General features: G+C 43.9%; 1 protein-coding gene across 2 annotated transcripts; it reads right to left on the reverse strand.

Moving 5' to 3' along the window:
- Positions 1-27,910, reverse strand: Entpd6 (ectonucleoside triphosphate diphosphohydrolase 6). Of its 2 annotated transcripts, XM_026393026.2 has the most exons (14): positions 27,771-27,910; positions 17,523-17,825; positions 15,520-15,596; positions 13,785-13,928; positions 12,568-12,643; positions 11,731-11,766; positions 10,507-10,595; positions 9,144-9,223; positions 8,485-8,549; positions 5,503-5,604; positions 3,776-3,913; positions 1,869-1,925; positions 397-509; positions 1-186 (listed from the first exon to the last, which is right to left on the reverse strand). In XM_026393026.2, exons 2-14 carry the CDS (start codon positions 17,812-17,814, stop codon positions 85-87), a joined length of 1,371 nt encoding a protein of 456 aa, XP_026248811.2. In that variant the 5' UTR covers positions 17,815-17,825; positions 27,771-27,910; the 3' UTR covers positions 1-84. The 2 variants fall into 2 exon arrangements, with proteins under 2 accessions (XP_026248811.2, XP_077655739.1); XM_077799613.1 differs by lacking the exons at positions 1-186; positions 397-509; positions 1,869-1,925; ... (1 more) ...; positions 5,503-5,604; positions 10,507-10,595.

Here is a 27,910-nt window from a genome sequence, read left to right on the forward strand (position 1 = left end):
TCAAGGATAAAATCATGTCCAGGATGGAGGGGTCCATGGAGATGGGAGCCAGGAATACTGGTTGGAGTGGAGATTGGGGTTCTGCTACTTCAAGGCTGGACTCTTCTCTCTGTTCAGGGAGTCGATGTAGTGAAAAATGGCCCCCAGAGCCCAGCTGGTCTCCACATTGTCGATTTTCCGAGTCAGCTTGAAAAGACAAAGGGAGAGGCAGAGATCATATACCTTCATATGGGAAAGGCTGAGTAGATCTGTATACTAAGGCAGCCCAGTCAGTAGCTGGAAGTTTGGGCTGTTCCTTGGATGCCAAGGATTGGATGGGGGACAAGATTTCAATAATGGGATCCCAGTACCACACAACATAATTGGGACAGGGGTGCCCAATAGGTAAGTCCCTACCTTCAGCACTTTATCCCTGGGAAAGCCAAACTCCTGGAGCAGCAAGGTAATGTAGGTGAGATCCATGCACACAAAGGGGCTGCTGTGTGGCTGAGTCTCCAGAGTCCGACACACTGAGAGGAGATGGCCAATTCCCAGTTAGGTTCAGACAATCCCCTCCTTGGGGGACAGTGTGCTGTATGGACCCCAACTCCACCCACTCTGGGTACCCACCCAGATCCATGTTCCTTATTTATAGTTAAGGCTGCAGCTTGGCATGGAAAGGTGACCATGACCAGAGCAACTCAAAGGCAGGCCATGAGGCCAGTCCTCGCCTACCCCAGCCTGCACTCTAGGACCAAGAGAGATCTGCACAACTTGTCTTGGGGTCACAGTGGAAAGTCACCAATTTCCAGGCTATATCTTTGCACCTGTGACCCTGGACATCACTCCCAGATATCCACCTGCATAAAACTTGTGCTTTCCAGGGGATGAAAATGACAGAATAACTAGCTTAAAATAATCCACTCTTGTTCTTGAGGAAGAGGGGCAAATTCACCAATATACCCAGTGTCTATGGGGACAAACCCAAAAGTGACATGAAAGCTTAAAAAAAGCCATTGAGTGGTGGGGAGAAGGTAGAACTTTTTATGGAAAAATACTAAAATGTAACTTCTTTGGGGGGCACTAGGGATTGAACTCAGGAACACTTAACCACTGAGCTACATCCCTAGGCCTATTTTGTGTTTTATTTAGAGACAGGGTTTCCCTGAATTGCTTAGGGCCTCACTAAGTGGCTGAGGCTGGCTTTGAACTTGCAATCCTCCTGCCTCAGCCTCCTGAGCCGCTGGGATTACAGATGTATGCCACCATGCCCTGCTTAAAATGTTAATTCTTGACCTGAAAATTGGGAGCAGCAACCAAAAGAGCAGAATACCAACACCAACACTTCACACACACTCATTCCCTGGCTGTTGGGGTGAGCAGGCCTTAGATGAGGTAATAGGTAGAGGGAAAGAGAACACAAGAGTGCAATCCTTCACTTCCACAACCCAGACTGTTCAGGAAACCTGACTTTTTCAGGGTCATGTGATAATCATGAACTCGCTGGGACATCTCAGGGGAAATCACTCTTGTGGTCACCCGGGTAGCAATGAAAAGGTGTCAGAAAAAATGAAATGAGGGAATCTGTTCCTTATAGTCCAATGATGAGGCTGTGGACTGTGGCCCTTTTGCAGCCAGGACAGAACATAGGCCTCTGACCATGGTCACTATTAAAAAGGCAGACGTGGAATACAGGTCCATACTGCTCTTTCAGTGCACTCTGAACTCTGCACTTGCATACCTCTGAATACTCACTTGGTTGGTACAACCCAGAATCAAGGAATTCTGGGGCCACATAAGCACTGTGGGGTGTCTGTCCCCCACTTCCTCAGTTTCTGTCCATCCACCCCCTCAGCCTCTCTTACCCCAGCAAGCACCATGACACTCACCATACTTGGCCGCTATCTCAAAGTCCCCGACCACAAGGCTGCCTCCCTTCTCCGCATCTGTGGGATGAGACAGGCACCCAGTCTCCAGGAGCAGCACAGAAGCTCATGATCCTGCTGAGGCTTGAGGCTGATGCCCAGGGACCCCATCCCAGGAATTCCAAGGTGCAGAGATGCAGACACTAGCCTCCCCTGGTTCTATGTAGCCATCTACACTCATGGGTCATAATTTCTCTTTTCTGCAGTGCTGGGGATGAAATTCAGGGCCTTGCATATTCTACGCAAGTGCTCCACCAGAGCTACACTCCAGCCAGTTTGTGGCCTCTAAGGTGGTACAGCTAGACCAAGTTGGGACAGTTGTTCCCCACAGGATCAAACAGATAGAGGAGCTTTCAAGGATCATCACCTCCCAAACCCTGCAATGTCCCCCCCAAAGGAACCTCATCAGGATCTCTGGACTGTATGGACTGCACAGACTTGTAGTTTAGGAAAAGTAAAAGTACAGGGGTGGAAATGCTGCTTGAAGCCATAGCACTCATTCAGCAACAGTATTCTAATATCAATTTTCCAACTATGGGTTAAAAAAAGAGTTCTATTAAAAAAAAAGTAATGGAGGGAGTGGCCCCTGACTCTGGGTATTCTCTAAGTCAGCAAATATCACTGTAAAGATGTCACTATTAAGGGTTGTCTGAGGTGTTCTGTTTTGTTTTTATTCAACTAGAGTGATACTTTACAATAAACTACATCCTCAGCCCTTTTTATTTTGAGTCAGTGTGTTACTAAGTTGCTTAAGTCCTTGCTAAGGTGCTGAGGAGGTTGGCTTTGAACTTGTGATCCTCCTGCCTCAGCCACCTGAGTTGCTGGAATTATAGTTGTGTACCACTGTGCCCAGCAAAGGATAGTCTGAATTCCAAATATAACTCATACTGCTCTTTCAGAGCCAAGCATGACCACAACAGGCAGGTGGATTTGTGTTTCTGAATAGCTCCATACCTCCTAAGGTCACCCTAGGGAAGATGCTTACCTTCTGGTAAGGACAGCCTGTGGCTAGGGTGTGGGACCCCAGTGGGCTGCTAGACCAAGCTCAGGTGGGTGGGTTCTGGCTTACAATGTCCATAACTCTGGTGCAATCAGAACAGTGTGCCACTCTAGCTCCTTAGGCCTGGCAGGCCAACCAGTCATGGGAAGAGATTGCATGCCACCTTGACCACTCACCCTGGCTGGCACTTTCCACACTCAGTCCTGTCTTGGGGCAGCAGAGCCATTATAGATGCTGTGGGAAGCCCCAGGTCCCAGGGAATGGAATAGTGACATCATTAGTTCCTTCTGGGAAGTTTTTTATTTAAAGTATTAATTGGGGTTCTTATTCTTACCTCAGGTAATGCATGCTGATATTATCAGTTTATTTCATTAAGAAAATTTTGGTCTCCAACCACTAAAGTGACTTTACAACCTTCGCACAAGTGTTTATATAATCTGGCCAGTGATAGCCCCAGCAAACTCCAACACCTGGCTCTGCACTGACCTTGTTCCCTGGATTAGGAAGGACAAGGTAGAGGGAGACCCACATCATGAGGCTGATCCCTCCAGTGGTGGGGAGAGAGCCACAGGGCCCAGGCAAGATACCAAGAGTCTGAGGCAGTTAAACAATGTGAGTCAGCTCAGGGCAAGACCTGCCCTCCAGCAGGAATCTAAATCAACAGTATGTAACTGTCTATGCATGAACTAACTAGCTTAAGGAACTAATTTATCTATAAAAACAGAGCTCAGTATTGCCTATCCTGATGACAAGATGTCTCCCCACAATTCTGCCCTCCTAAGTCTACTTCCAACATGGCAATACAATTATTCACCTGTCACAGGCCCTCTGCCCAGGAAATCCACAATGCCCAGCCAGCCCCTATCCTTACCTATGAGACCGACACTGGCTGCAAGGTCATAATAGTAGGAAAAAGCATAAAAGTCCACGTGCTTCACCTCTTCTGTTCTGTGTACTTTATTTCGAAGTACTTCTGACACTCGGCTGGCACACTGCTCATAGAGGCTCCCTGCAGGGAAAGGAAAAACATACACCCAGCAGTTGAAGAGCCCTGGGCACTCAGGCCATATGTGGCTTTTGGGGGCCTTTCTTAGTGACTTCATGCCCCCACCGATCCCAAGTCAGGGGCTGCTTACTGCACATGGCAATAGCAACCATGCTGGTTCAGATCAGCAGGTAAGGAAGCCCCCACGTACAGAGAGGCCGGAGAGAATGGAGCCCAGTTCTGAGGCAGGTGGCCTGGGTACCCTAACTGTGGCCCCAGGTAAAGGGCCCTGTGTAGCTGTCCTCATCAGCCAGCGGGTATCAGTCACTCTGCACTCACTGTCTGCCAGCCAGCACTGAACTACATGTCAGCAGCTGCCTCAGAAGTGCTTCCTTGCTATATCACAGGGTGGGGGACACTGAGCCCCTGTGGGCCACTTGCCAAGTTCACATAGCTGGCTGGAGAAGAACTGCAACACGGGGCCCTAGAGATTAACAGACTCTGGAGGTCATACTGACAGCCTTGGACATCTCATTAGGCACATCAATATCCCATACTTTGATCTGCCTTAAGCCAGTCTCCCTGTCTTTTCTAGTGTTCTCAACAGGCCACAGAGCCATGCTCTTGACCTTCAGATCTCATTTCCTCCCAATGTCTTTCCTCAGACTAGTCATACTACTGCCTACTTGTTCACTAAAAAAAAATATTTTATCTCGGGGCTTTTGCTCTTGCTTTCCCCTGGCCTGGAGAATCCTTGCTTTAGATCTGGGTGTCTCATTTCCACTTCTTCATGTTTTGGCTCAAAACACCCCACAGGCCTTCCTTGTTTGTCCTGGTTAACATTGCAATGTGCCTCTTGGCACCCCCATTTCCTTGTTTTATTTTTCGTCAAAGAGATTTTTCATGTTTTACTGTCAGATTCCTCCTCAGGGGACATTAGTTGCACTGTCCTGCGGTATGCTGGGTGCCTACAGGGAGACCTGGTCCTCAGAACATGCACAGTGGACCAATGAGTCAGTAAACCTGTGTGGTCACCAAAGATGGACCTTGCTTATGCCATGGGTTCAGCCTTGGAACAATGGTTTAATATTTTTACAGACTCCAAGGGTATAAAGCAATACAGACCATTAGGCTGAGAGGGCAAGTCTTGTGAGGCTTACTCACAGGACAGCAGGATCTCCATATCCAGAGCAGGCGGTGGGAAGTAGCCTTTGCCAGAGAAGTCTCCATTTCTCTGTGTACAAAACTGGCCCAGCACAGGACTTCTGGGCCAGCAGCCCAGATAAAGCCGTTTGTCTTAGAACCTGAGGTTTTTAGGTCCTTCCTCATTGGAGGCCTGACAGGAATTTGGGCCCTTTGGAAAGAAGCACTGGAGACAGACAAGGAAGCCTTGTGCAGAGACCCTACAGGGGGGAGGCAAGGCAGCAGTTCCCAAGCTCTGACAAAGGCCTCTGGAGCCCTGGTGAGGGTTCCCAGAGCTGCCTCTGTTTCCAGGGCCAGTGTGGGCTTGTCTGTGCCAGTCTCCTTCTGAGAGGTATTTGGAAAAGGTACAGGGGATGGGCCGGCTGCCAGTGGACCTCATAAGCCACTGACAAATGACCAACATACCATACCTGCCTTCTGTCCTGAAATCCTGTATGTTATTTCAGCATGTTCCCACTCTCCTTTGAAACTTGGAGATAGACAGGGGCTGACCAAGTCCTTTCCATCCTTAACTGAAATAAAGAGATAAAAATGAAAGAAAAAAAGCATAGTGCCACCAGACCAGGGCCTTACAGGATAGGGATAGCAGCTGGGCATGGTGGTGTAGGCCTATAATCCCAGCAGCTCGAAGCTGAGACAGGAAGATCATGAGTTCAAAGCCAGCCTCAGCAATGAAGAGGCCCTAAGCAACCCAGTGAGACCCTGTTTCTAAATAATATACAAAATAGGGCTGGGGATGTGGCTCAGTGGTGCAGTACTCCTAAGTTCAATCCCTGGTACCAAAAACAAAAACAAACAAACAAACAAAAAAACCAAACAAACCAGAAAATGATGTTGCCTGATATTCAAGGTACTGAAGTGCTTCCTTCTGCCAGAGGAGACCTGATTCCTGGGGACATTCCAAGTCAGCAGGAGAGGAAAACCCTCCTCCATCACAGAAGATGCAGAAAACTTCATTGGCCCTGGAAACATGACTATTTGCCATTCCTTGGGGACTTCAGGGTTCTAGGTACTGGGCCAAGTACAGTTCAGTCAGCAGTCATACAACCCTATTGGGAGGGGAGCCATCATTACCCAATTTTAGAGATGATGAGGCTGTAACTGGCAAGTTGGTGGCAAGGCCAGGAACTGAAGCCCACCTGAAGTCACCAAGCCATAAATTGAATTAGTGGTATTCTGTAGAACAAAATCCAGGGCCTACAACTAGCAAAAGAAGCTGGTATCTGGTGTCCAAGACTACCCTCTCACTGCCATCCCTCACAGACAGCAGGGTGCTCTCCACTGAGAGGGTCTTGTCTCCTTCCTGGATTCTGGTCTGGGTAGGAAGTAATGGTATGTGAATTTAGGGTGGTCCTCCTTCTTTGGAGGTGCCACATAGGCAGCCTTGTCTATCCTTCTGGGGGCAAAGCCACACAGAGTAGTGCCATGGCACAGAATGCCAGCCTGAGCTTCCTCTACTGCAGCCACACAAGACTCTGGGACTCTAGTGAAGCCACCACCTGACTGAGCCCTGTGGAATCATGAGACACAACAATAAAACAACTACTATTTGCTGTTTTTCTTTCTTGAGGCACATGAGATCAAACCTAGGCTTTAGGCATGCTAGGCAAGCACTCCTTCCCTGAGCTGCATCCTCAGCCCCACCATTTGTTGCTCACCACTGTCTGGGGTGATCTGCTATGTAATAAAGATGGTGAAACCTTCCCAACGCTGTGATGAGTGGGAAGAGAATGGAAGTTGGGCCATGACTCCATAGCTAACCACAAAGGGGCAAATAGTGCCTGCATTCTCCTTGTCAGCTAAAAAGCAGGTGTTTCCAGCCCTGAAGTGAGGGGTGCAAGTGTTTCTGAGACATGGACATATTTTTGGTTTACAACAAGGGAGATACTATTGAGAATACATACCAAGATTTGAAAGAGTGAACCTGGAATAGGGTTACATAGAAAAATGATATTCTAGTTGAACATTCCTATCCTGGCAGAACCGCCAGGCCCTTGAAGAAGTGGCAGAAGTGCTGGACAGGTGGAGGGCAGAGTGTGGCCCCATGGCCGGGGAACATACTCTGTACTCTGGATAGAGTGCCTCACATACACATACACATCTGGTCACTGTCAGTGCTGTCAGGAAAACCAGGCTGACACTAGCCTCAGGGTAGCCAAAAATAGATTATTCTAAGAGCATTTGTGCGTGGACTCGAGGCCCACTGGAAGGAGCAGTGAAGACCGGGGATGAGATGCTCCATCTAATGACCTGGCAAGACTCAGGTTTCTTCTTAGACATGACTGTAGGAAAGGGCCAAGCTGCTGCTTCATTTTTTGGTACCTGAGCCACATCCTCCAGCTCTATTTTGTATTTTATTTAGAGACAGGGTCTCACTGAGTTGCTTAGCGCCTCCCCATTGCTGAGGCTGGCTTTGAACTTGCGATCCTCCAGTCTCAGCCTCTTGAGCTGCTGAGATTACAGGTGTGTGCCACCGCACCTGGAAGTCAAGTTTTGTGTTTTTTTTAATGATCTTTCATAAGCAGAGATGAGGGAGGTATGTTCTTGCAAGTGGGAATCGCTGTGACTGAGAAAAGCTTCCCCTGATGGAAATCGCTTCAGCATCCCCTTCTCGTGGTCTGTCCTGAACTGTCTGAAAAACCAGGTCATCTCTTCAAATCCCTAAAAACAAGTTCCTATGGTTTGGATAAGTGTCCCCCAAAGGCTCAAGTGCTAAAAGTTTGCTCCCCAGCATGTAGTACTATTCAGAAGTGGTGGAAGCTTTAGGAGGTGGGGCTACTGGAAGAAAGTTAGGTCACTGGGAGACAGCCCTTGAAAGGCCCCCACCCCCTCCTATCTCTCTTTATGCCTGCCAGCTGCCATGAGGTAGCCTCTGCCATGCACTCCCACCCTGACTGTTGCCTCACCACAGGTCCAAAGGCAACAGGGCTAACTCTCCATAAATGTCTGAAACCATGAGCCAAACTAAATCCTTCCTCCTTATAAGTTGTTTATCTCAAGCATTTTGTCACAGTGATAGCTTAGTAATACACAAGTTGACTCTAAATGTAGGTGAGGACTATATAGTTTATTTGGGTTCCTAGAATTTGTTTCAGAAATGATTTCACTAATGTCTCATAAAAATACAACGGTGCTAGGAGGTAGCTCAGTGGTAGGATGCTTGTGTAGCATGTGCAGTGCCTTGGGTTTGATCCCTAGTACGACAAAAACAAAACAAAAAACAAAGCCACAGAATGTGCAGAGGTAAAACATGTCCTCCTCCATCCCCATCAGGACATCACTGACAAGATCTGAGGCCTGTCTTTCCTAGGCCTACAACAGCCCCACACCTTTGCTGGGTGGCCGGTGGCCAGCATGCAGTGAAGGAGACTTGAGCAACATGTTCCACTTACCAGGTTTTCCCTCCACACCGCCTAAGATCGCCAGTCGTGCTGACATCAATCCCAGTCCCAGGTAGCTGTGGAAATAGTGCCCTGGGTAAGGCTGGCCAGAAACACATCCATCTGTCAGGGCCCAACATGAGTGGGAAAGGTGGGACCTTGTGCAGTGACAAAGCATTTAGTGGGCTTTCCTGCTTCTTTTAGAAGTCTCTTACTGAGTTTAGGGCATGATTCAGCTAATTAATTCAACAAACGAGGGCCTATTACAATGTGGACAATGCAGTGAATGAGACAGACTCCACTCTAGTTTTCACAAAGCACAAGAATCTATGAATATGCCACATTGCAAATAGGTGGCTTAGGAAATTTCTGCACAGTCTATGGGCTCGCCTCAGTCTTTTGCAAGCCTTCTTCAAAGCAGGACAGAATAAGCCTGATAGAAGAATGTGATTTTACTACAAATAAATTTAAAAATGATGAAATTGGGTAGGGCAGAGCAGGCAGGATGAGGAGGATTCAGATGAATACAGCACGAGGGATTCTAGGATTTGGCATATCTGCTGGTATCTAGCTACTCCATGAGGCAGGAGTTGGAGGCAACCAGGGGACATGCAATGCCAGTAGAGCTGCCCGCCTGTCCCATCAGCCTCCCCCAACTCCAGTAAACTTACCTGTAGGAGTAGAGCTTATAGGTCCTGTTAAACATCTGCAGGGCTGTCAGATGGCCAGGTGGAGAGGCCTGAAGAGTCCCCTGGGGAGGAACATAATGGTGACTATATTTCCCTTGTCTTTCCAGAACACTGTCCCCATTCCTTCAATTCATTTGGATGAACAGGGACATTCAGATGGAGTCAGTTAAATGAAATTTTCATTAAGTCCTGTGCTGTGAAAGAGTAAGGAGCAAGGAACAAAAAATAAAGCATCCAGAATGTTTCTTCCTTTTAAGTAGTGTTTTACCCATTCTGAAAAATATGGCCCAACCAAAAGAATCAGGATATCAGTAAACTTCATTACTCTGTTCCACTGGAAACTAAACATAATAGAAAAATCGGTGGGTTGGGAGTTTTTTTTATTTTGCAGTACAGGGATTGAACCCAGGTAACTTTACTATTGAGCTACATCCCCAGCCCTTTTTAAATTTTTTTTAGTGTATTATAGATATACATAATTGTGGGGTTCATTTTGACATGATCATTGAAGCTAGAGAACATCATGCTAAGTAAAATAAACTAGACACACAAAGTCAAGGGTTGAATGTTTTCTCTCACATGTGGAAGCTAGAGCAAAATAAGGGGGAAAAAATTGGGAGGAGTGCCATGAAAACAAAGGGGAGATCAGTGGAGTTAAGAGAGGAGATAGAGGTAAGGAGGGAGAAAGACGGTGTAAAGGGAGGAACTGCAGAATGAAATTGACTTAATTAAGCTATGTACACATATGAATACACTACAATGAATTCCACTTATATGTATATCTATAAAGCACCAATTTAAATTAAAACAATAAAGAAATAGAAGACCTTTGGCCTTTGTATTTTGAGACAGGAATTCACTGAAAAGCTGAGGCTGGCCTCAAACTTGCTGTCCTCCTGCCTCGGCCTCCTGAGTTGCTGTAATTACAGGCATGGTTAGGAGGGAGCTATTTTAAATAGCAGATAATATTAACTGGAAGCATTTTTATCTCCTTAAGAACATCTGTCTTGATAAGGGTAGAGCTCTCTCCTCTCCTGTGAGTCAGAATATATGCTGTCTGCTCTTGTTCCTTTTCTGGGACCCTGCAAGGGATGGGAGCCACTGGCTTCATTTTTTCTGACCCAAAGGTTTCTGATTATGATCTAATTTATCACCCCACTGAAGATGGAATTTCTATTTTGGTTTTGTTTTTCAGCTGAGTTAAGATTCAAATAAGAAGTGTTATCTATGTGGGAGCTGGCCCAGGGTTTGGAGGTGTGGAGTGACTTCTACCAGCCAATGGGCCTTCCCTGGGCATCCCCTGACCTGCCTCCCCTAAGGCACTGAGGCAGGCAGGGCTGGTTACCTCGACCCGTGGAAGGAAGGTGATCTGAGTGGATCCTCCGCCCAAATCCAGCATGCCCACACTGCTCCTTCCTGGGGTTTTCAAACTGCCTACAGCACAGTGGGTGAAGACACAGCACTGTCATGTTAGTAAGTAGATGATGACAGTAGACAGATCAAAGTGATTAATAGCTGGACCTTTAGCAGAAAGGAAAACAAGACAGAAAAATAACTGCAACTAATTAAAAATCTCCATCGAAAGGAGTACTATATGTTTAAAGGACAACATCAATGGCTCTACCAGCTTTGGCATTTAAAATTTTTTTTTTGGTACCAGGGATTAAACTTAGGGGTCACATCCCAGGCCCTTTACTTTCTATTTTGAGACAGTGTCTTGTTAAGTTTCATAGGGCCTCACTAAATTGATGAGGCTGACTTTGAACTTGAAATCCTCCTGCCTCCGCCTTCCAAGTTGCTGGGACTATAGGACCACCTTGCCCAACCCAGCTTTGGCTTTGACAGGCTGACACTGCCTGTCTGGAGAGACTGTATACTGGCTGCATTCACCAGGTCGCAGGCCGCTGCCTTACCTTCCAGGGAAATGCTGGAACCTGGGACACAGGCCCTGGAAGGATTCCAATCCTCTCCCTTACTCATTGGTCCCATCTTCATTTCTGTTCCCCAAAAGCCTGTGAGGTGGACATTCCTCATATATCCTCTAGCATCTTCTCCCCACACCCCCCAAAGGAGTAAATCCTGCCAGGAGACTTCTTTCTTTCTCATATCCATATCAGACACACTGCACTATTCCACTGCAGGGACTTGTACTTGTAATCTATGTAAAATGACTTCTTTCTCTGTTCCCAAGAATAGATGTTTTGTTATAAGGTGATTAGCATTTGCATCACATTGACTATTAAGAAACTTGGCTGGTTTTACTCACTACTTCTCTCAGAAATGAGAGAACAGGGCCCCTGGTAGAGGTTTGACTGGAGACAGGCAGGAACAGTGAGTGGGAGAAATAGTTCAGGAGAGGTGCTCTTCCAGCATGCACCCCTGTGAGTGCACAGCTGACCATGGGGCCAGGCAACCCCGCCCCCATCCCCAACAGCCTACTTCAGGACCAGCAATGCTGTGAAATCCAAGGGGTTATAGAAACAAGATCTCTGCTCTTCAGAAAGGCCATCAGCCCTCCTTTACATATGACTGTGAACTGTTAGTCTTTCCCTTTGAAGTAAACACACACCTGTTAGGAAGTTGACAGTGATCCATGCTGATACGCCTACAAAAGAGTGGCAGAGGCAGCACTGTAATTGCTTGAGATGCTGTTAACATAACACCAAGATGGCTACATGCTGGTTTTCAGATTGCAGGAGTACCAACTGCCCACTGCCTGAATGCTCTCAGTCTTCAGACCATCCACAGAGAGGTATTCATTCATAAGTAGATCCAGCAGCTTCTGGCAGGCTATTCTAGAAGATGCCACACTGAAACCCAGAACACTTTACCAAAAGCCATGCCTCCTTCCCATTCTTTATCACCAGCTTCTTCTTTTGGAAGAGGCAGAAAAAGAACCCAATGTCCCCTCCACTCCCATATAAACTCACTTTGTGTGTGTGTGTCATGTGGTACTAGGGATTGAACTCAAAGCCTCATGCATGCTAGGCAAGTGTTCTACCCCTCACTACTTCTGCAACCCTACAATCTTACTTTTAAGGTCATATTTAAAATCAGGGCCAGTGAGGATCCTCAAATGTCTGTCTTAGAATTAGCAATGTAACCACAATATTCTAAACATGGAAGCAACTGGGTTCTCTCCAAACATCCTTAACACTGAAGACAAGATGTTTTCAGAAACTTTATCTGTGCTAAATCTGAAGTTGGTCAAGATGAGAATCTGTCACACTGGACCCCCAAAGACCATCTGGTATATTTAAATGTTGAGTGGGACCCTAACCTCAATTATTTTTCATTTCTGTATCTGACCAAGGAGAGAGCTTCCATGTGTGGAATTCCCAGTAGCAGTATAGAGCCCTCTTGTTGTGACAGCATTACTGTCTGGAGGTACTTTCGGATACTCTACCTTCGTCCGTTCCGTTCATGATGGAAACACAGTCATCCCCTACCAGGAAAGGTGATGCCTTAAACACCTCTTTCACCTAAATGTAAAGAGAGACATTGCTTCATCATTTAGAATGTATTCAGTGGTTTCCAGGTGTGGCATGTAGTCAGCAGGTAGTAATCAAACATGGAGGGGTCTGAAGAGCAGCAAAGCTTCCATTTCTCTTTAAGCTTATTCTATCCTCTGTGAGGGGTTTCTTCACTTAATCTCCTCCCCAGGCTAGCTAAGGCATCTGCTGCCCTTGTGACCTTGTCTTAGGACACTTTGGACTGGAAGAGCTCTGCGGGAATGGATGGCGTGGGTGTGAGCTGTTTGTTGTACAGTGCGACTGCAGGGCCCCAAAACGCTGCCCAGCTTTGGGATGTGAGATGAAGGGTGTGAAGCCCTACAAGGCAGAGCTCAAACCTGGGGACCACTTATAAGTCTAGTGGGCACTGCTTCGGGGAGCCAGCCCAGCAGAAGGGAGGCAGAGGCCATGAGCATTTTGGTGTATTTCCTTCTCTCTTTTCTAGCAAGTCTTAGTATACAGAAACTTACATGCATCTGCACACCCCAACCTCACTGTTGTCCCACAGTTCCACATTGTGTGTAACCCTGATTGATGTACACTGTGTCATCACCTCTCAGGTAAATAGTGTAGGAACAGTGTAGAGATTGAGGGGGATCATTTTGCCTAAAGCAGTTTCCTGATACAGCCAACAGGAAGAGTCATTCCCAGCCCCAGAGCAGAGTGCCAGGCAATTAGGGACATGGGAGCCCTGAGGAGTGCTGGGACTGGAAAGGAGGCTAAGGGCCTCTTAAGCAGTCATGTCAGAGCATCAGACCTAGAGCAGGACTCTGTCCCTAGAGAAAATGAGCACAGTAAGTTTGGGCTGAGATGTCAAAGAGTTTAGTTCCCATAGCCCTCTGACTGACAGCAAATCTCTGGGTAGGGGATGGACTTCAAAAGCAGTGTACTTTTAAAATAAAGCTCTTTTTCTTGTTACAAGACACAGATCCACTCTAGAAAACATACATATCCTAAAATATCATTAAAAAGACACCTAAAGTTGAGGCTGTGAACACTGAGGGTTCCCTCAGGACACTTCCATGTATTCTTTCTGCTCAACACTGGCTACAGGGAGAGTGTTTTTAGCTATCATTAGCCACCCCCTAGAGAGGGAAATGGCTCAGCTCACCTTTTGCAATAACTTATGGGCCTTTTCTCCTGGTAACAGACGCAAACCAGCTGTGGCCTTGAGGACCAGAGGGGTGACCTTCCAGAAGTCGAATGGAATCTCTTGTTTAGCAACATCCAGCAGTTCCTGAATTCCCTGAGCACTCTGTGGACATTGTAAAAGCAAATCAGGGGCTGTCATACCCAACATACAGTGCCATCTCCCCACTTTTTAAAATATATAAACATTTTTTTCTAATTTTCAAAACTGTAGAACTAAGTGCCATGAATAACTACACTGAGGAACTATGTCACACAAAGGTGTAAAAGACCCAAAGGTTACATGAGGTCCTATGTCAGAAGAGGTGTGGAGTAGGGAGCAATTTGACAAAGTGTAGCTGAGCATGTCAATGGGTACACCGCCACAGAGGGCAACTGGCAATGTCTGTCCAAGAGGGAAACTCACCTTACTTTTACCCAGAAGTTCCAATCTAAGAATTCACGTGGGGATTATGAAATACATGTCAGGTGACAGACTTTGCTACTCTATTGTGTATGTAAAATAAAAACAAAGAAAATAACACATGTGTATGTAAACCAGCTCTTTAAGGCTACATGAGACAGCAGGGGTGTGATTCTGGGGGCAGCATGGAGGGATACTTGCTGATACCCTAGCAAGCTTAGAAATTTGTCTCATTGAATGTGTGTTACCTACCCAGAAGGTTAAAATTTTTAAAATCCTATGAGTTTATTCTAAGATATATAATTTAATCAGGTTTTAACCTCATTTCTATTCTCAAATTCAAATTTCTACTTGTTTTTAAATCAAGCTACAAGAAAGCAAGGCTTGTGTTATGATGTCTGACAACATGACATATCTGTATCCAAGAACAGGATCTGGAAAATGGTGGAACCAGGTTGACACGTAGCTCATGTCACTTATTTAGCACGTGCAAGGCCTCAGGTTCCATTTCCAGCAACAGACACATGCACACATTTGCAAGCACGCATACACACACACACACACACACACACACACACACACACACACGCAGCTGAAACCACAGGGAACCCACAATTCTACAAGCACCCTGTTTTGCAAGTGCCTTAAACCAGACATCCTGTAATAGTGCAGTTGTGTTAAGAGCTTTAGAAGTATAAACACTACAAACTTACAGAAATCATTATGTAGCAGTTTAATGAAACTTCTTTTGTTTATTTATTCTTTTACATTTACTTTGTTTTTGGATTTTGCATAATAGACTTTTTTGTGTATGTGTGTGTAGCATTGGGTCTTGAACATAGGGCCTTACTCATGTTAGGCAAAATGCTCTATCATTGAACTATACCCCCAGTTCCTGTAATATATATATTTTAAATATATTTTTAATTTTTTTGTTGTAGTTTTTTTGATGGAAGGTAGGAAACACTGACTAAAAGAAATTAAAAATATATTATTAAGACTGGGGGAGTAGCTCTGTGGTAGAGCACTTACCTAGCATGTGAAGAGACTCTGGCTTCGATTCCTAGTATCATTAAAAGGAAAAAAAAATGTGCAAAACTCACAAGACAGTGTGAAAAAATAAGAGACTGCACACTTATCTCCACCTGACCATACTCAAAGGCACCAAATGCCCCTGTCAGCACCAGCAAAGATGCCTTTCTCTAAGAAGATAGTCTACCTAATCCAAAGGAAAGGAGTTGGCTTTACTATTAGAAGACACTTGATGAACAAACAGACAAAAGAGGATTATTACCTTTTCAACGTCGTCAGCATAAGCGGAAAGACCGGGCTTCAGTGCTTTGAAGGTTTCATGGGTCAAGGTGGGGGTTTCTAAGGGGAAAATGTTTTTAAAAAGGCACAACAATGAGTACAGGCACAGACATATGAATGAATATATATATATAAAAACTGTGACTAGCTGAACTTTTGGTCTGACCACATAGACCAATGCCAGAGTGGTAGAGGCCCTATCCTTCTTTGTCTAAATTTTGCCTCTTCAGTTCAGCAGAACATGAATATGCTACCTAATATTTGGGTCAGAACTTTGTTCAACTTTGGGATAGGTGAGGATATAGCTCAGAGGACTATTGCTTGCATGCATGAGGCCCTGGGTTTGATCCCCAGTACTGTAAAAAACCAAAACAAATAAACCCAACAATCTTTATTGAATATAAAACACTCACAGAACACTACATCCATTTAAAGTGTTAAATTTTTTTTTTCAGAGTGAAAAGTAGAAGTTTATTAAAGGATAGCAGAAAAGACTTCTCCCAGAGGAAGAAGGGGACCCAAGAGGTGGAATCCCTAAAGTGTTAAATTTTAACAGTTTATTCTTGCTTATTCAACAGAACAAATGATTTTAACCTATAAATATGAAAATACCTTCCTTGATGCTGGAATGGATGTATTACAGTCCTAAAGATTTAGGAGTCTGTTAAAGAAATTGAGTATTTTACCTTATTAGGAAGCTGAACTCAAAGGAAAGTGTTCAGATGCATCCTGTGGCTTCAACCCAAGGCCTCACACATGCTAGTCAAATGTTCTATTACTGAGCCTCACTCCAGCCTTTAAATTAGCTTCAAAACCACTTCTGGAGGGAGGAATGGTATCTAAATGTTTATTTATAGGAATAAATTACAAAATAAAGCAATATCATTTACCCTGTAGAATCAGCAAGAATTAACCATACTAAAACTAACACTTTAAATACATATGGATTTTTATATGTAAACTATCTTCAATAAAGGTAATTTATTTATTTTTTTTTAAAAAGCAAAGTTTTAGCCCAAACATAAAAGTAAATAATAGTGAAATTAGATCAACTATTCCACAATAGTTTTAGAGAGAGGTTATTGGTATCAACAGAGAGCAGTTAAATGCCAGAATAGTATCTACTCAAAAGGGTCACTTTTTTGTGGACTAGAGGAGGGACACTCATATGTGTGACCTGGCACTTGTCTGGCAAAAGGCTTGACATGCTCACTAGCTCTAGGTCAGAGATGCACCAAAGAGGGCAAACCTTAGGGTAACAGGCATGGGAGATAAACAGTGAAGAACTGGGCAGCAACCAGGGTCCCCCTACAGAAACCACCTGCCCTCTAGACAGAGCCCTAACCCTACCCTAGGAGGCAAAGCTGGTAGGAGCTCAGATTACAGGTTCCTTCTCACTGCTGAGGGCCATACCATCTGTCATCACCTGGCTGTCTGGGCATACTGTGGCAGCTTCTGGCAGCCTGGGTTCCAGGTTTTTGCTATTTATCTAACTTGCCTGTATTCCTGGTTGTTATAAACCTGAATATAGAGTTACATCCTGCTTTAAACTCTTGTGATATGACCTCTGGCCCAGGTCATGGTCATAGCCACCCAAACAGTCTGTATGGGGAGGGGACAGGTTTCATTAAATGCCATCTAGGGTCTCAACTGTTCTACAGTAGTGATCATTACTTGCTACTATTACAATAACTTGGGAATCCTGGGGAATTTAGATGCCACATCCTGAGTCAACATCTCTTAATAACTGCATTATTTGTGAGTTATGCTAGGATCAGACTCAGGACCTCATACATGCTAGGCAAGTAATCTACTCTGAGCTACATTTTCAGTATCTATATTTTGATAAGCTATCAGGTGAGTCCAAGGCAGGCCTCCAGCCTATACTGTCTTCTAGTTGAGAAGATTCCAAGAGCCCTGCCATGATAGGGGAGAAGGTAGACCCCACGTCTGGGCGCAAAGAGGCTCACAGTCAGGCCAGGATACCTCCAGGAGGCTGAGCAAATTGGAAGACATGCACGCGGGTGCCAGTGCTTCCGGCATCAAACATGATCCCGTAGAAGACCTCATGACCACGTATAGCTGATCCTAGTGAGTTGCGGGCCTGCTGTCCCCATCGGGCCCCTGAGGCTGCCCCAGCGATAGTGAAAAAGGCCTGGGTGGCAGAGGCCCGGTGCCACTTGATGTAGACGACGTAGATGAATAGGCCCAAGCACAGTCCCAGGGGGTATGCCACCTTCGTCATCCGCAGGGTCCCATGATTTGGTATTTTTCTCATTTCTTAGTCTGCTGGTAGGAAAAGAGGAGAGGCAGAAAAACTATGTCAGATTTCAAGGTTTCAATGTGTGTCAGAAGTCCCGCAGTTCAGGGACAAAATGTACAACCAGAAACTGGCCTGCATTTACTCCCTGGAGTCAGAAGCTTCATTTGATCCTTGAAATGGTTCTGGAAGGTGTGGTCCAGAACTGAGGGCTACAAACACTGGGTAACCTGTTCACGGTTGTATCCTTTGTAGGTGCTGAAGTGGGCACAGATCATAGCTGTGGCCTAAGTGTCTGGGATACATTGCTACTTAAAATAAAAAGCCATGTGTAAGCAATGTTCCTAAATCATTCAAGTAAGAGAAATGAGTATTTCATCCATTCTTTGAATCATTACTTATACTTCCACTAAAGCAATTTACTCTTCCAAAGGTTTAAAAAACTGTCCCTCAGGCAACTGGAGAGTCTAAAACAAGTGGGAAAAATGTGACTCGTTTTTCTGGAAGTTTCACAACAGAGGCTCCTTTCATTCGAATAGTACATTCCTGCCAAGGAGGAAGTAATGTTTGCATGCTTTCAAAGTCTATGAAAATTCTACCCAGGTAGCAAAATAAATTAATTTGTCACTGTAATTTTGGTTCAATACACCCCCAAATGAAAGCATTTGCTCATGTTTTATTATCAGCTCCTGGTGCAAGGCAGTATGTGGAAACCTGAGTCTTCCATGGATAAGAAGTGAGGGAACTGATTCTCAGGGCTTCCCCTGCCCTTGGGGAACATCCATCACTCTGCCAGTCCTGTACTTTCTTGTCTGTTGTGGGGAGTGCAGTGGCACTACTAGGGGAACAGAGGGTAGCGAAATGAGAGCTGGAGCAGGACCCGGTCTGGGCTTAAACTGCAGTATCATGTGACCATGTCAAACTGTTCCCCCCAGAGGGGCTGCTCTCCTCATCTGTAAGGTTAGGCTGCTCACAGGAAAGCTGCATCTTGACGTTGGGGATTCAATGTGCTCAGGACAGGCTACTGAATGCAGAATTTGCAGAGGGGAAAGAGAAGGAAACATCCCCTGGGAACTAGGAACAGTGAGGACTGTGTGGCCACATTGACTGGGGAGGGAGACACTATAGAGGGGCCAGTCCTATGTCAGCTGCATGCCAACCCGGAGGCTGCTAGGTGGGGTTAGAAATGGAATGAAGGTTCTTAAGGAGAGAGCATGTAGCAGGCCTTCCATGGTCCCTCCTTCCTGGGTTTCAACTTGTGGTCACACCCATATGCCCTCAGGACCCGAGAGCTCAGGGCTGACAAGTACTGCTTTTATGTCCCTGGCTGAGGGAAGAAGCCTAAAATGGGGCAGGAGGCAGGACAAATCACCCTTCTGGGTTGCAGAAAGGCTCTCCAGGCAGGTTCTGAGAAACAAGCCTCCTTCCCCAAACCTACCAGCTAGATTGACTAGGGAATACAGACAGAAGACCTGACTAAAATCAGAAACAAAAGAGGACATTACTATTAATTTTACAGAATAAAAATGATTACAAGAGAGTATTATGAACAATGATATGTCCTCAAATTGGATAACTAGATGAAATGGACAAATTCCTAGGAACATACAACTCACCAAGATGAATTATGAAGACACAGAGTATCTGAACAGACCTAGAAGCAGTAAGGACATTGAATCAAAAATCTCCCAACAATGAAAAGTATTGGACTAGATAGCTTCACTGCTGACTGTACTAAATATTTTAAAAAGAATTAACATAAATTCTTCTCAAAATTTCCAAAAAAATACCTCTTTACTTGTTCCATAAGGCCAGTATTATACTGATATTTAAGCCAGATAAGACACTATAGGTACAGACCAATATCTCTTTTGTATATTGATGAAAAAATCCTTAACAAATGCTAGAAAACTTTACTCAACAGCATAGTAGAAGATTTATGTACCATGACCAAACGGGATTTATTCTTAGAAAGTAACATATGAAAACCAATCAATGTAATATATGCTTCATTAACACAAGAAAGAGGAAAAAAAAACACAACGAAGGAAAAAACCAACAGGATTGTCTCTGTTGATGTAGAAAAAGCACATAATAAAATATAACACATTTTCAGAATAAAAACAATCAATATATTAGAAATAAACTATCTCAGCATAATAAATGTCATATACGAGAAAATCACAACAGGATCAATGGTGAAAGACTTGACATTTATGGTAAGAACAGGAATAAGAAAGGATGCCTGCTTCTACCACTTCTAATGAACATAGTCTTGAAAGTCGTCTTAACCAATCTATTAGAAAAGAAAAACAGGTGGGATCCAATATGGCTGGCCAGAGGCAAGCAGCATTCGGTGTTGTTCCATGACCTGGGACTCAAGTAGTGAGAATACTGCTTTTCTGCAAGTGATATTCCTGCTCCTGCGTAGGAATCAAGGTCACTGTGCATCCAGGGCTCCGGGCTTCAGCGTCAGAGTAGGTCTCCCAACTATTCACCCATGCAGGACTACCAGGTACTAGAGCAGGACCAGTAGCATTAGCACCAGTGCAAAACATTTGGCCATCCACATGAGCAGAAATCATGGATGCCACTCCCACACAGGACACCGGGCCGCTTCCTACATGCAGGGACTCCGGCTGCCACTCCCATGTGGACCCCCATCTAACAATGTGGGGTTCCCCCAGCCGCTGCCATCTTGGGACTCCCCCAGCAGTGGAGATAGTCCCCTAAGCGCAATAGCCTGCCTGCACCCAAGAACTCCATACAGGCTCTGAAGTCAGCCAGCAGCCACACACTGCAAGCCACAGACATCATCTCTGAAATCAAAGTCCAATGCCATCGTCTGGCTCCCTCCACCTGACCCAACACCCCACCATTGAAAGCAGGTGCCTCCATCTTGGGTCACATTCATCACCATTTTCGGTGGGGGCAACTCCTACTTTGGAACTCCGGCTGGCCAGCTACTCAGTTTCTAACTCTCCCCTCTCCTCAGCAGCTGCTAGCCTGGCACAGTGACACTCTGGTTACCTTCACCATCCTGAGGGCAGAGATACCAGCTAACAATAGATGACCCCACCTATTGGATGAGAATGGAAGCAGGAAAGATACTGATCTCCAACCAAAACAATCCCTGTCTCTTCCTTCAAGATTTTGTTTTCCTTCTCCCTCTCTATTCTCCCACCCTCACATGTTAAATACCCAACCTGTGTGAAACCAAGTACTTTGCATGTGTTAGGATTTTGAGGACTGGGATGTCTAAATAGTATATTACCATTGTGTTGTATATTCTTTTTTTTTGTTTGCTTGTTTTCCCCCCACCAATTTCTACTATTTTAACCTTTTTAAATTTTTCTTATTTGTGTGTGTGTTTTATGTACTCTACTGTCTTCCCACTTACTTGTCTACCCAAAATTACTTCTTCTCTCTTCTCCTGCTACTAATCTTCCTCTTTAGATTTCGCTTTCACATTTCCTAAGATAAAATAACTCTATATCCTCACCTTCCTCTTCCTCAGCATATCATCCTACTCCTCACCCCCAGTTCTTTGTCCACCATCAGAAACTGTAAACCCTTTTACAAACCTACTTAGTATATTGTAGATAATAATTGAATTCACCATTTCTGTACATTGTGACCAAACTGTAAAAGTCTTAATTGCAAACATTTGTTTTTAGGGTGTATATTGTTTATACTGGGATCTGTTAATATTGTCCTTCTCCTCAAAGGAGAAGTATTGGAACCCTACAGGGGCACTATAAGTCTATAGGGTAAAAACAGTAACGCCCCGGATCCACAGTGCTAGAAGATACACAAGCAATATGAAAAGACAAGGGAAGAAAGTGCCCCAAACAAATCAAGGTACCACATTATTAGAATCCACGGCCAGCACAGCATGACAGAGAAGGAGTTCAGGATGTTCATAGTTAAAATGTTCTGTGAATTAAAAGATAATATAAGAGAGTAAATACAGGCAGCAAATGATCATTTGGACAAAGAGCTACATAAACAAATACAGGAAGCAAAAGATTAGTTTAGTAGGGAAATAGAGGTTCTTAAAAAAAAACACAGAAATCCTTGAAATGAAAGAAACAATAAACCAAATTAAAAGTTCAATTGAAAGCATCACCAACAGCATCACTTGGAAGACAGGAAGTCAGACAATGAAGACAAAATATATACTCTTTAAAAAAATGTTGACCACACAGTGAAAATGGTAAGGAAAACATGAGCAGATCATTCAATAAATATGGGACAGCATAAAAAGACCAAATTTAAGTTAATGGGATAGAGGAAGGCATAGAGTTCCAAACCAAAGGAATGAGCAATCTATTCAATGAAATAATATCAGAAAATTTTCCAAACATGAAGAATGAATTGGAAAAACAAATTCAAGAGGCTTACAGGATGCCAGATGTACAAAATTACAACAGATCCACACCAAGGCACATTATAATGAAAATGCCTAATATACAGAATAAGGAGAGAATATTAAAATCCATGAGAGAAAGGATTCAGATTACATATAGGGGAAAACCAATTAGAATATGTGCAGATTTTTCAACCCAGACTCTGAAAGCTAGAAGATCCTGGAACAACATATATCAAGCTCTGAAAGAAATGGATGCTAGCCAAGAATCTTATATCCAGCAAAACTAAGCTTTAGATTTGATGACGAAATAAAAATCTTCCATGATAAACAAAAGTTAAAAGAATTTATAACTCGAAAGCCTGCACTACACAACATCCTCGGCAAAATATTCCATGAAGAGGAATTGAAATACAATAATGAAAATCAGCAAAGGGAGGTATTACACTAAAGGAAAAACTAATCAAAGGAGAAACCAAGTCAAGTTAAATACCAAACATAAACAAAAATGGCTGGGAATGCAAATCATGTCTCAATAATAACCCTAAATGTTAATGACCTAAACTCACCAATCAAAAAACATAGACTTGCAGATTGGATTTTTAAAAAAAGACCCAACAATATGCTGCCTCTAAGAGACTCATCTCATAGGAAAAGACCTCCACAGACTGAAGGTGAAAGGTTGGGAAAAATCATACCGCTCACATGGACTGCGGAAGCAAGCAGGGGTTTCCATTTTCATATCAAATAAAGTAGACTTCAAGTCAAAGTTAATCAAAAGGGATAAAGAAGAATATATTAACAAGACATAACAATAATAAATGTATATGCCCCAAACAATGGAGCATCTACGTCATCAAACTCTTCTCAAGTTCAAGAGTCAAACTGACCACAACACTATAATTCTGGGTGACTTTAACACAACTCTTTCACCACCGGATAGATATTCCAAACAAAAGCTAAACAAAGGAACTACAGAACTCAATAATACATCAATAACTTAGACTTAACTGACATATATAGAATATGTCATCATTCAATGAATGAATATACTTTCTTCTCAGCATAGATCCTTCTCTAAGACAGACCATAAATTATGATATTATGCTACAAAGCAACTCTTTTCTTATATTTATTTTTTTTTAGTTTAGTTTGACCCAATACCTTTGTTTTATTTATTTATTTTTATGTGGTGCTGAGGATCGAACCCAGTGCCTCATCATGGGAGGCAAGAGTTCTACCACTGAGCTACAACCCCAGCCCCACAAAGTAACTCTTAGCAAATATAAAAAAGTAGAGATACTATCCAGAATTCTTTCAGGTCATAATAGAATGAAATTAGAAATCAATGATAAAATAAAAACTAAAAGCCACTCCAACACCTGGAGACTAAGTAACATGCTACTGAATGAACAATGGGTTGCAAAATACATCAAGGAGGAGATTAAAAAATTCTGAGAGGTGAATGAGAACACAGATACAATGTATTGAAATCTCTGGGACACTATGAAGGCAGTACTAAGAGAAAAGTTCATTGCATGGAGTTCATTCTTTAAAAGAAGACAAAGTCAACAAATAAATGACTTAACATTACATCTCACAATCCTAGAAAAAGGAGAACAAATCAATACTAAAAGCAGTATAAGACAGGAAATAATTAAAATCAGAGCTGAAATCAATGAAACTGAAACAAAAGAAACAATTGAAAAAATTGACAAAACAAAAAGTTGGTTCTTTGAAAAAATAAATAAAACTGACAAACCCTTAGCCATGCTAATTAAGCAGAGAAAAAACTCATTACTAACATACGTAATGAAAAATGAAATATCACCACAGACACTACAGAAATACAGAAGATAATTAGAAATAATTTTGAAAACTTATACTCCAATAAAATAGAAAATATCAAAGGCATTGACAAATTTCTAGAGTCATCTGATTTACTCAAATTAAATCAGGATGAAACAAAACTTAAACAGATCAGTTTCAAGTGATGAAATAGAAGATGCCATCAGAAGCCTACCAACCAAGAAAAGCCCAGGAACAGATGGATACACAGCCGAGTTCTACAAGACCTTTAAAGAAGAACTAATACCAATACTCTTCAATTTATTTCAGGAAATAAGAAAAGAGGGAGCACTTCCAAACTCATTCTATAAGGCCAATGTTACCCTGATTCCAAAACCAGGCAAAGACACATCAAAGCAAGAAAACTCCAGACCAATATCTCTAATGAATATGGATGCAAAAATTCTCGATAAAATTCTGGCAAATCAAATACAAAAACATACCAAAAAGATAGTGCGCCACGATCAAGTAGGGTTCATCCCAGGGATGCAAGGTTGTTTGTACAACCATATACATTGGGTCAGATGAAGAAGTTTTAAAGATGTGGTGATATTTACACAACAATGTGTACATACTTGAAGCCACACTTAAAAATGGCTAAGATGGTAAATTTTATCACAATTAAAAAAAATACTCCAATGGCTTAACCCAGGCTGGTAACATACATGAGATCTGAGGTTGGAGGAGGAAAGGCAATGGTGGTGGGGGAATGCAGAGGATGGGGTCTGCCTACTGCTGCACTGCATCAAATTCATCATTTTTTAAAAAAATTTTTAAAAATTAGCTGTAGATGGACACAATACTTTTATTTTATTTGTTTATTTTTTTATGTGGTCCTAAAGATCAAACCCAGTGCCTCATGTGTGCTAGGTAAGTGCTCTACCACTGAGCTACAACCCCAGCCCATCAAATTCATCATTTTACAGTTTTAGTTACCTCCTACTTTCAACAAAGGCGACAGGCCATGCCTTACTGAGATTCATCCTAATTTAAATGTTCTTGTTTTTTATTATTTATTTTATTTTATTAGCATCCTGTTCCTTTGGTTCTTTTTCCACACCCTTGCAACATTTACTGCTGCTCTCAGCCCTAGCCACTTGAGTTCTCTCCTTAGGGTTCAGTGGCTTCTCAGCCAACTGCTGCTGAAGGAGGCTTGAGTGATGGCTTAGAGACAGAAGAGGCAGTAAGAGAAAGATGTAGGCTTTAACAGTGCCCTAGCACCTGAGTGTGGTCACAGATAGGAACAGATCTTTGGGGAGGGTCCATGTGGCAGGAGGAGGTAGTGACCAGGTTTCCCTACACACCAAGTTAGACATGATAGGACATCAGTCAGAAAGGGGACTGACCCTATGGTAGGTTGGGAAATTACCTGCATTAGGGGATGTTAGCTGATATTATCAGAGAGATGTGGTGTAGGGAATGCCCATGCTGAGGCAGCCAGCTCTTACCCTACTACTGCTTCTCTCATAGGCCTCCCTTTGTTAGGTTATTGTAACCCAGCTTCAGGTTTCTATGTAACCATTAAATATTGACTTAATATTTACAAAGTTCTGAAGCAGTCAGTAATTGCCAGAGATGAATAGTGAGGACACAAAAGTAATACTAACACCTTGTAACTATGAAAGCATTTTATCTCAGCCTCTATAGAAGTAAGTTTTTATCATGCCCTGAGTCAGTCTAAGAACCATGTTCTACACTATCAGATTAATAGGTGGTCTACCAAATTTGAGGCAAAGGTGGCTATTATCTACCCATTAAAAAAAATCCCTTATTTGCCATCTCCTGTGTTCAGGGGTCCATAAGAAGAAGAAGGAGCTGCAGGGAAGATGAGTCCATCTAGGGCATTCCCCCAGTGACCCACCTCCTCCAGCCATACCCACCGGCCAACAGTTATCACCTATTCACACAAAGATGGACTGATTAAATTATAGCTCTCACAATCCAATCATCTCTGAACATTCCTGCATCAACAAGGAGCTTTTGGGGGATACTGCATATCTAAACCATAACAAGTGTTACAGACAGAAGTCTATAGCTTGTCCTGACTAGCTGGGGATAGCAGGTTGGCAGCTGGAAATGCATGCTCCATATGATTGGATTGGTGGTTGCCTAATCTGTTGGCTAGTTTTTGTCAGGTTTTTGTTAAAGCATTGGAAAAGGATACAATTGAAAATGACTGAAGCACAGGCTAAAAACGAGACATAATAAAGCACACTAGCTAACCACTCCTTCTCCTGGTAGTCATAAAAAATCTTTTCTCAGCAACACGCCATACATAAATAAGTTCTGTCAACATCACCTGCTATTTCCTTTTCACAGGAAACAGTGGGAGAGGAGGTACTTTCAGACTTCCTTACACAAATAGCTGCCCGCCTCAGGTTCTGAATATTAGGCTCTAGAAAGGAGAAATACACACACACACACACACACACACACACACACACACACACACACACCATATTAGCCAATTGATGCTTTCCAGGGTAGAACTAGAGGAATAAAAAACTGTTTTTGGATTTGCTGCATTATGCTTGTCAGATTTTGCAAGTGACTGCCATTTTTTTTTTCTTTCAGTGCTGGGGATTGAACCCAGGTCCTTTGCACATGCTAGGCAAGCATTCTACTACCCCAGCACATGAATGATTACATTTTTAATACAATGGCAACATCAACAGGGAAACCTCTTCCAGAAAAACACTATTCTTCCCCCTCCATGGCTCTGCACACTGGGTCTGAGGGAAAGCCTTTTTCCTTTGTAATCAAAATTCACCATCCACTTCTCCCCAGGGAGACTCCTTCCCAGAGGTTTGAAATTCCCACACTGATGGCTAGGGTTTGGGATTTCCTCTGTATCCTGTGTGATTGTAGGATGTGTGCCTCAGTATACATAATCCCAGAATACAGGCACCTGTAAAGATTCCTAAAACTGTCCAAGAATTTCCCTGTGACTAACTGCTTTGGAGGCACATCCAGGGTGAGGGATTGTGCCTACCAAGACCTTCCCAGCAATGTAGGTTTTCTCCCATCTCTTAAAACCATTCAATGGCTTCCAGCTGCACACTTTTCTCTGTCCCCTCTCATCTGTCCTTTCCCTTTTCACTCTCTCCTGGCTGTTTCATGCTTCCACTGAATATACCAGAAGGTATACAGCTCTGTCCAACCCAGGATCATTCCCTCTCTCAACCTGAAGCACCCATGGCCACAGGTCAACTCAGGCAGAACCACCCTGACCACCTACCAGCTCTTCCTGGTCACCATTCCATCAAAGTTAATTGTCCTCCTACCTTCAGTACTGATGAAACGACAGAATCTTACCTGTTTCCTCGGCATCCCAAATGGACTATGAGATCCAGAAGGAGAAGGGCCTGTTTGTCCTATCCCTGGCACTGAGCTTGGTGGCAGGTCACTAACTGCTGGCTGAATGAATGAATGAGGCAGGAATGTATAGCCTCTTGGGGATAGAGACCCCTGCTATATTACGCATCCTGTGGTCCACAACACTGAACAAGGCCCACGGGTCAGCGGAGTCCAGATGTCCAGAGAGGACAAACAGAACCGGGGCAGAAAGGGAGAGAGAGAGGAGCCTGGGGCTGCGAGTGACCCTCAGGCAGCCCTCCAGGCGCTGTCGCTCTGAACCAAGAGTTTGCCAGGTGAGTGAGCCCTGGGAAACCCGGACCCTCCTCCACTCTGGCCCCCGCCTCCAAGGTGCCACCGCTTTGGGAAGGCCCACCTGCAGCCCCCGAAGCCCGTAGCTTACCCTGCACAGCACCCTCTACCCCAACCACGGAGGCTGGTGTCCTTCCCAGGCAGTCGGCGGGGTGCTTCCTAGCTCTCTGGCCCCAGCCGGCGTCACCTCGGCCTCTAACCGCGGAGTGCGACCCCGTGGATCTTGCAAGC

Source organism: Urocitellus parryii, chromosome 6, assembly GCF_045843805.1.
Source record: "Urocitellus parryii isolate mUroPar1 chromosome 6, mUroPar1.hap1, whole genome shotgun sequence".
Classification (NCBI taxonomy): Eukaryota; Metazoa; Chordata; class Mammalia; order Rodentia; family Sciuridae; genus Urocitellus; species Urocitellus parryii.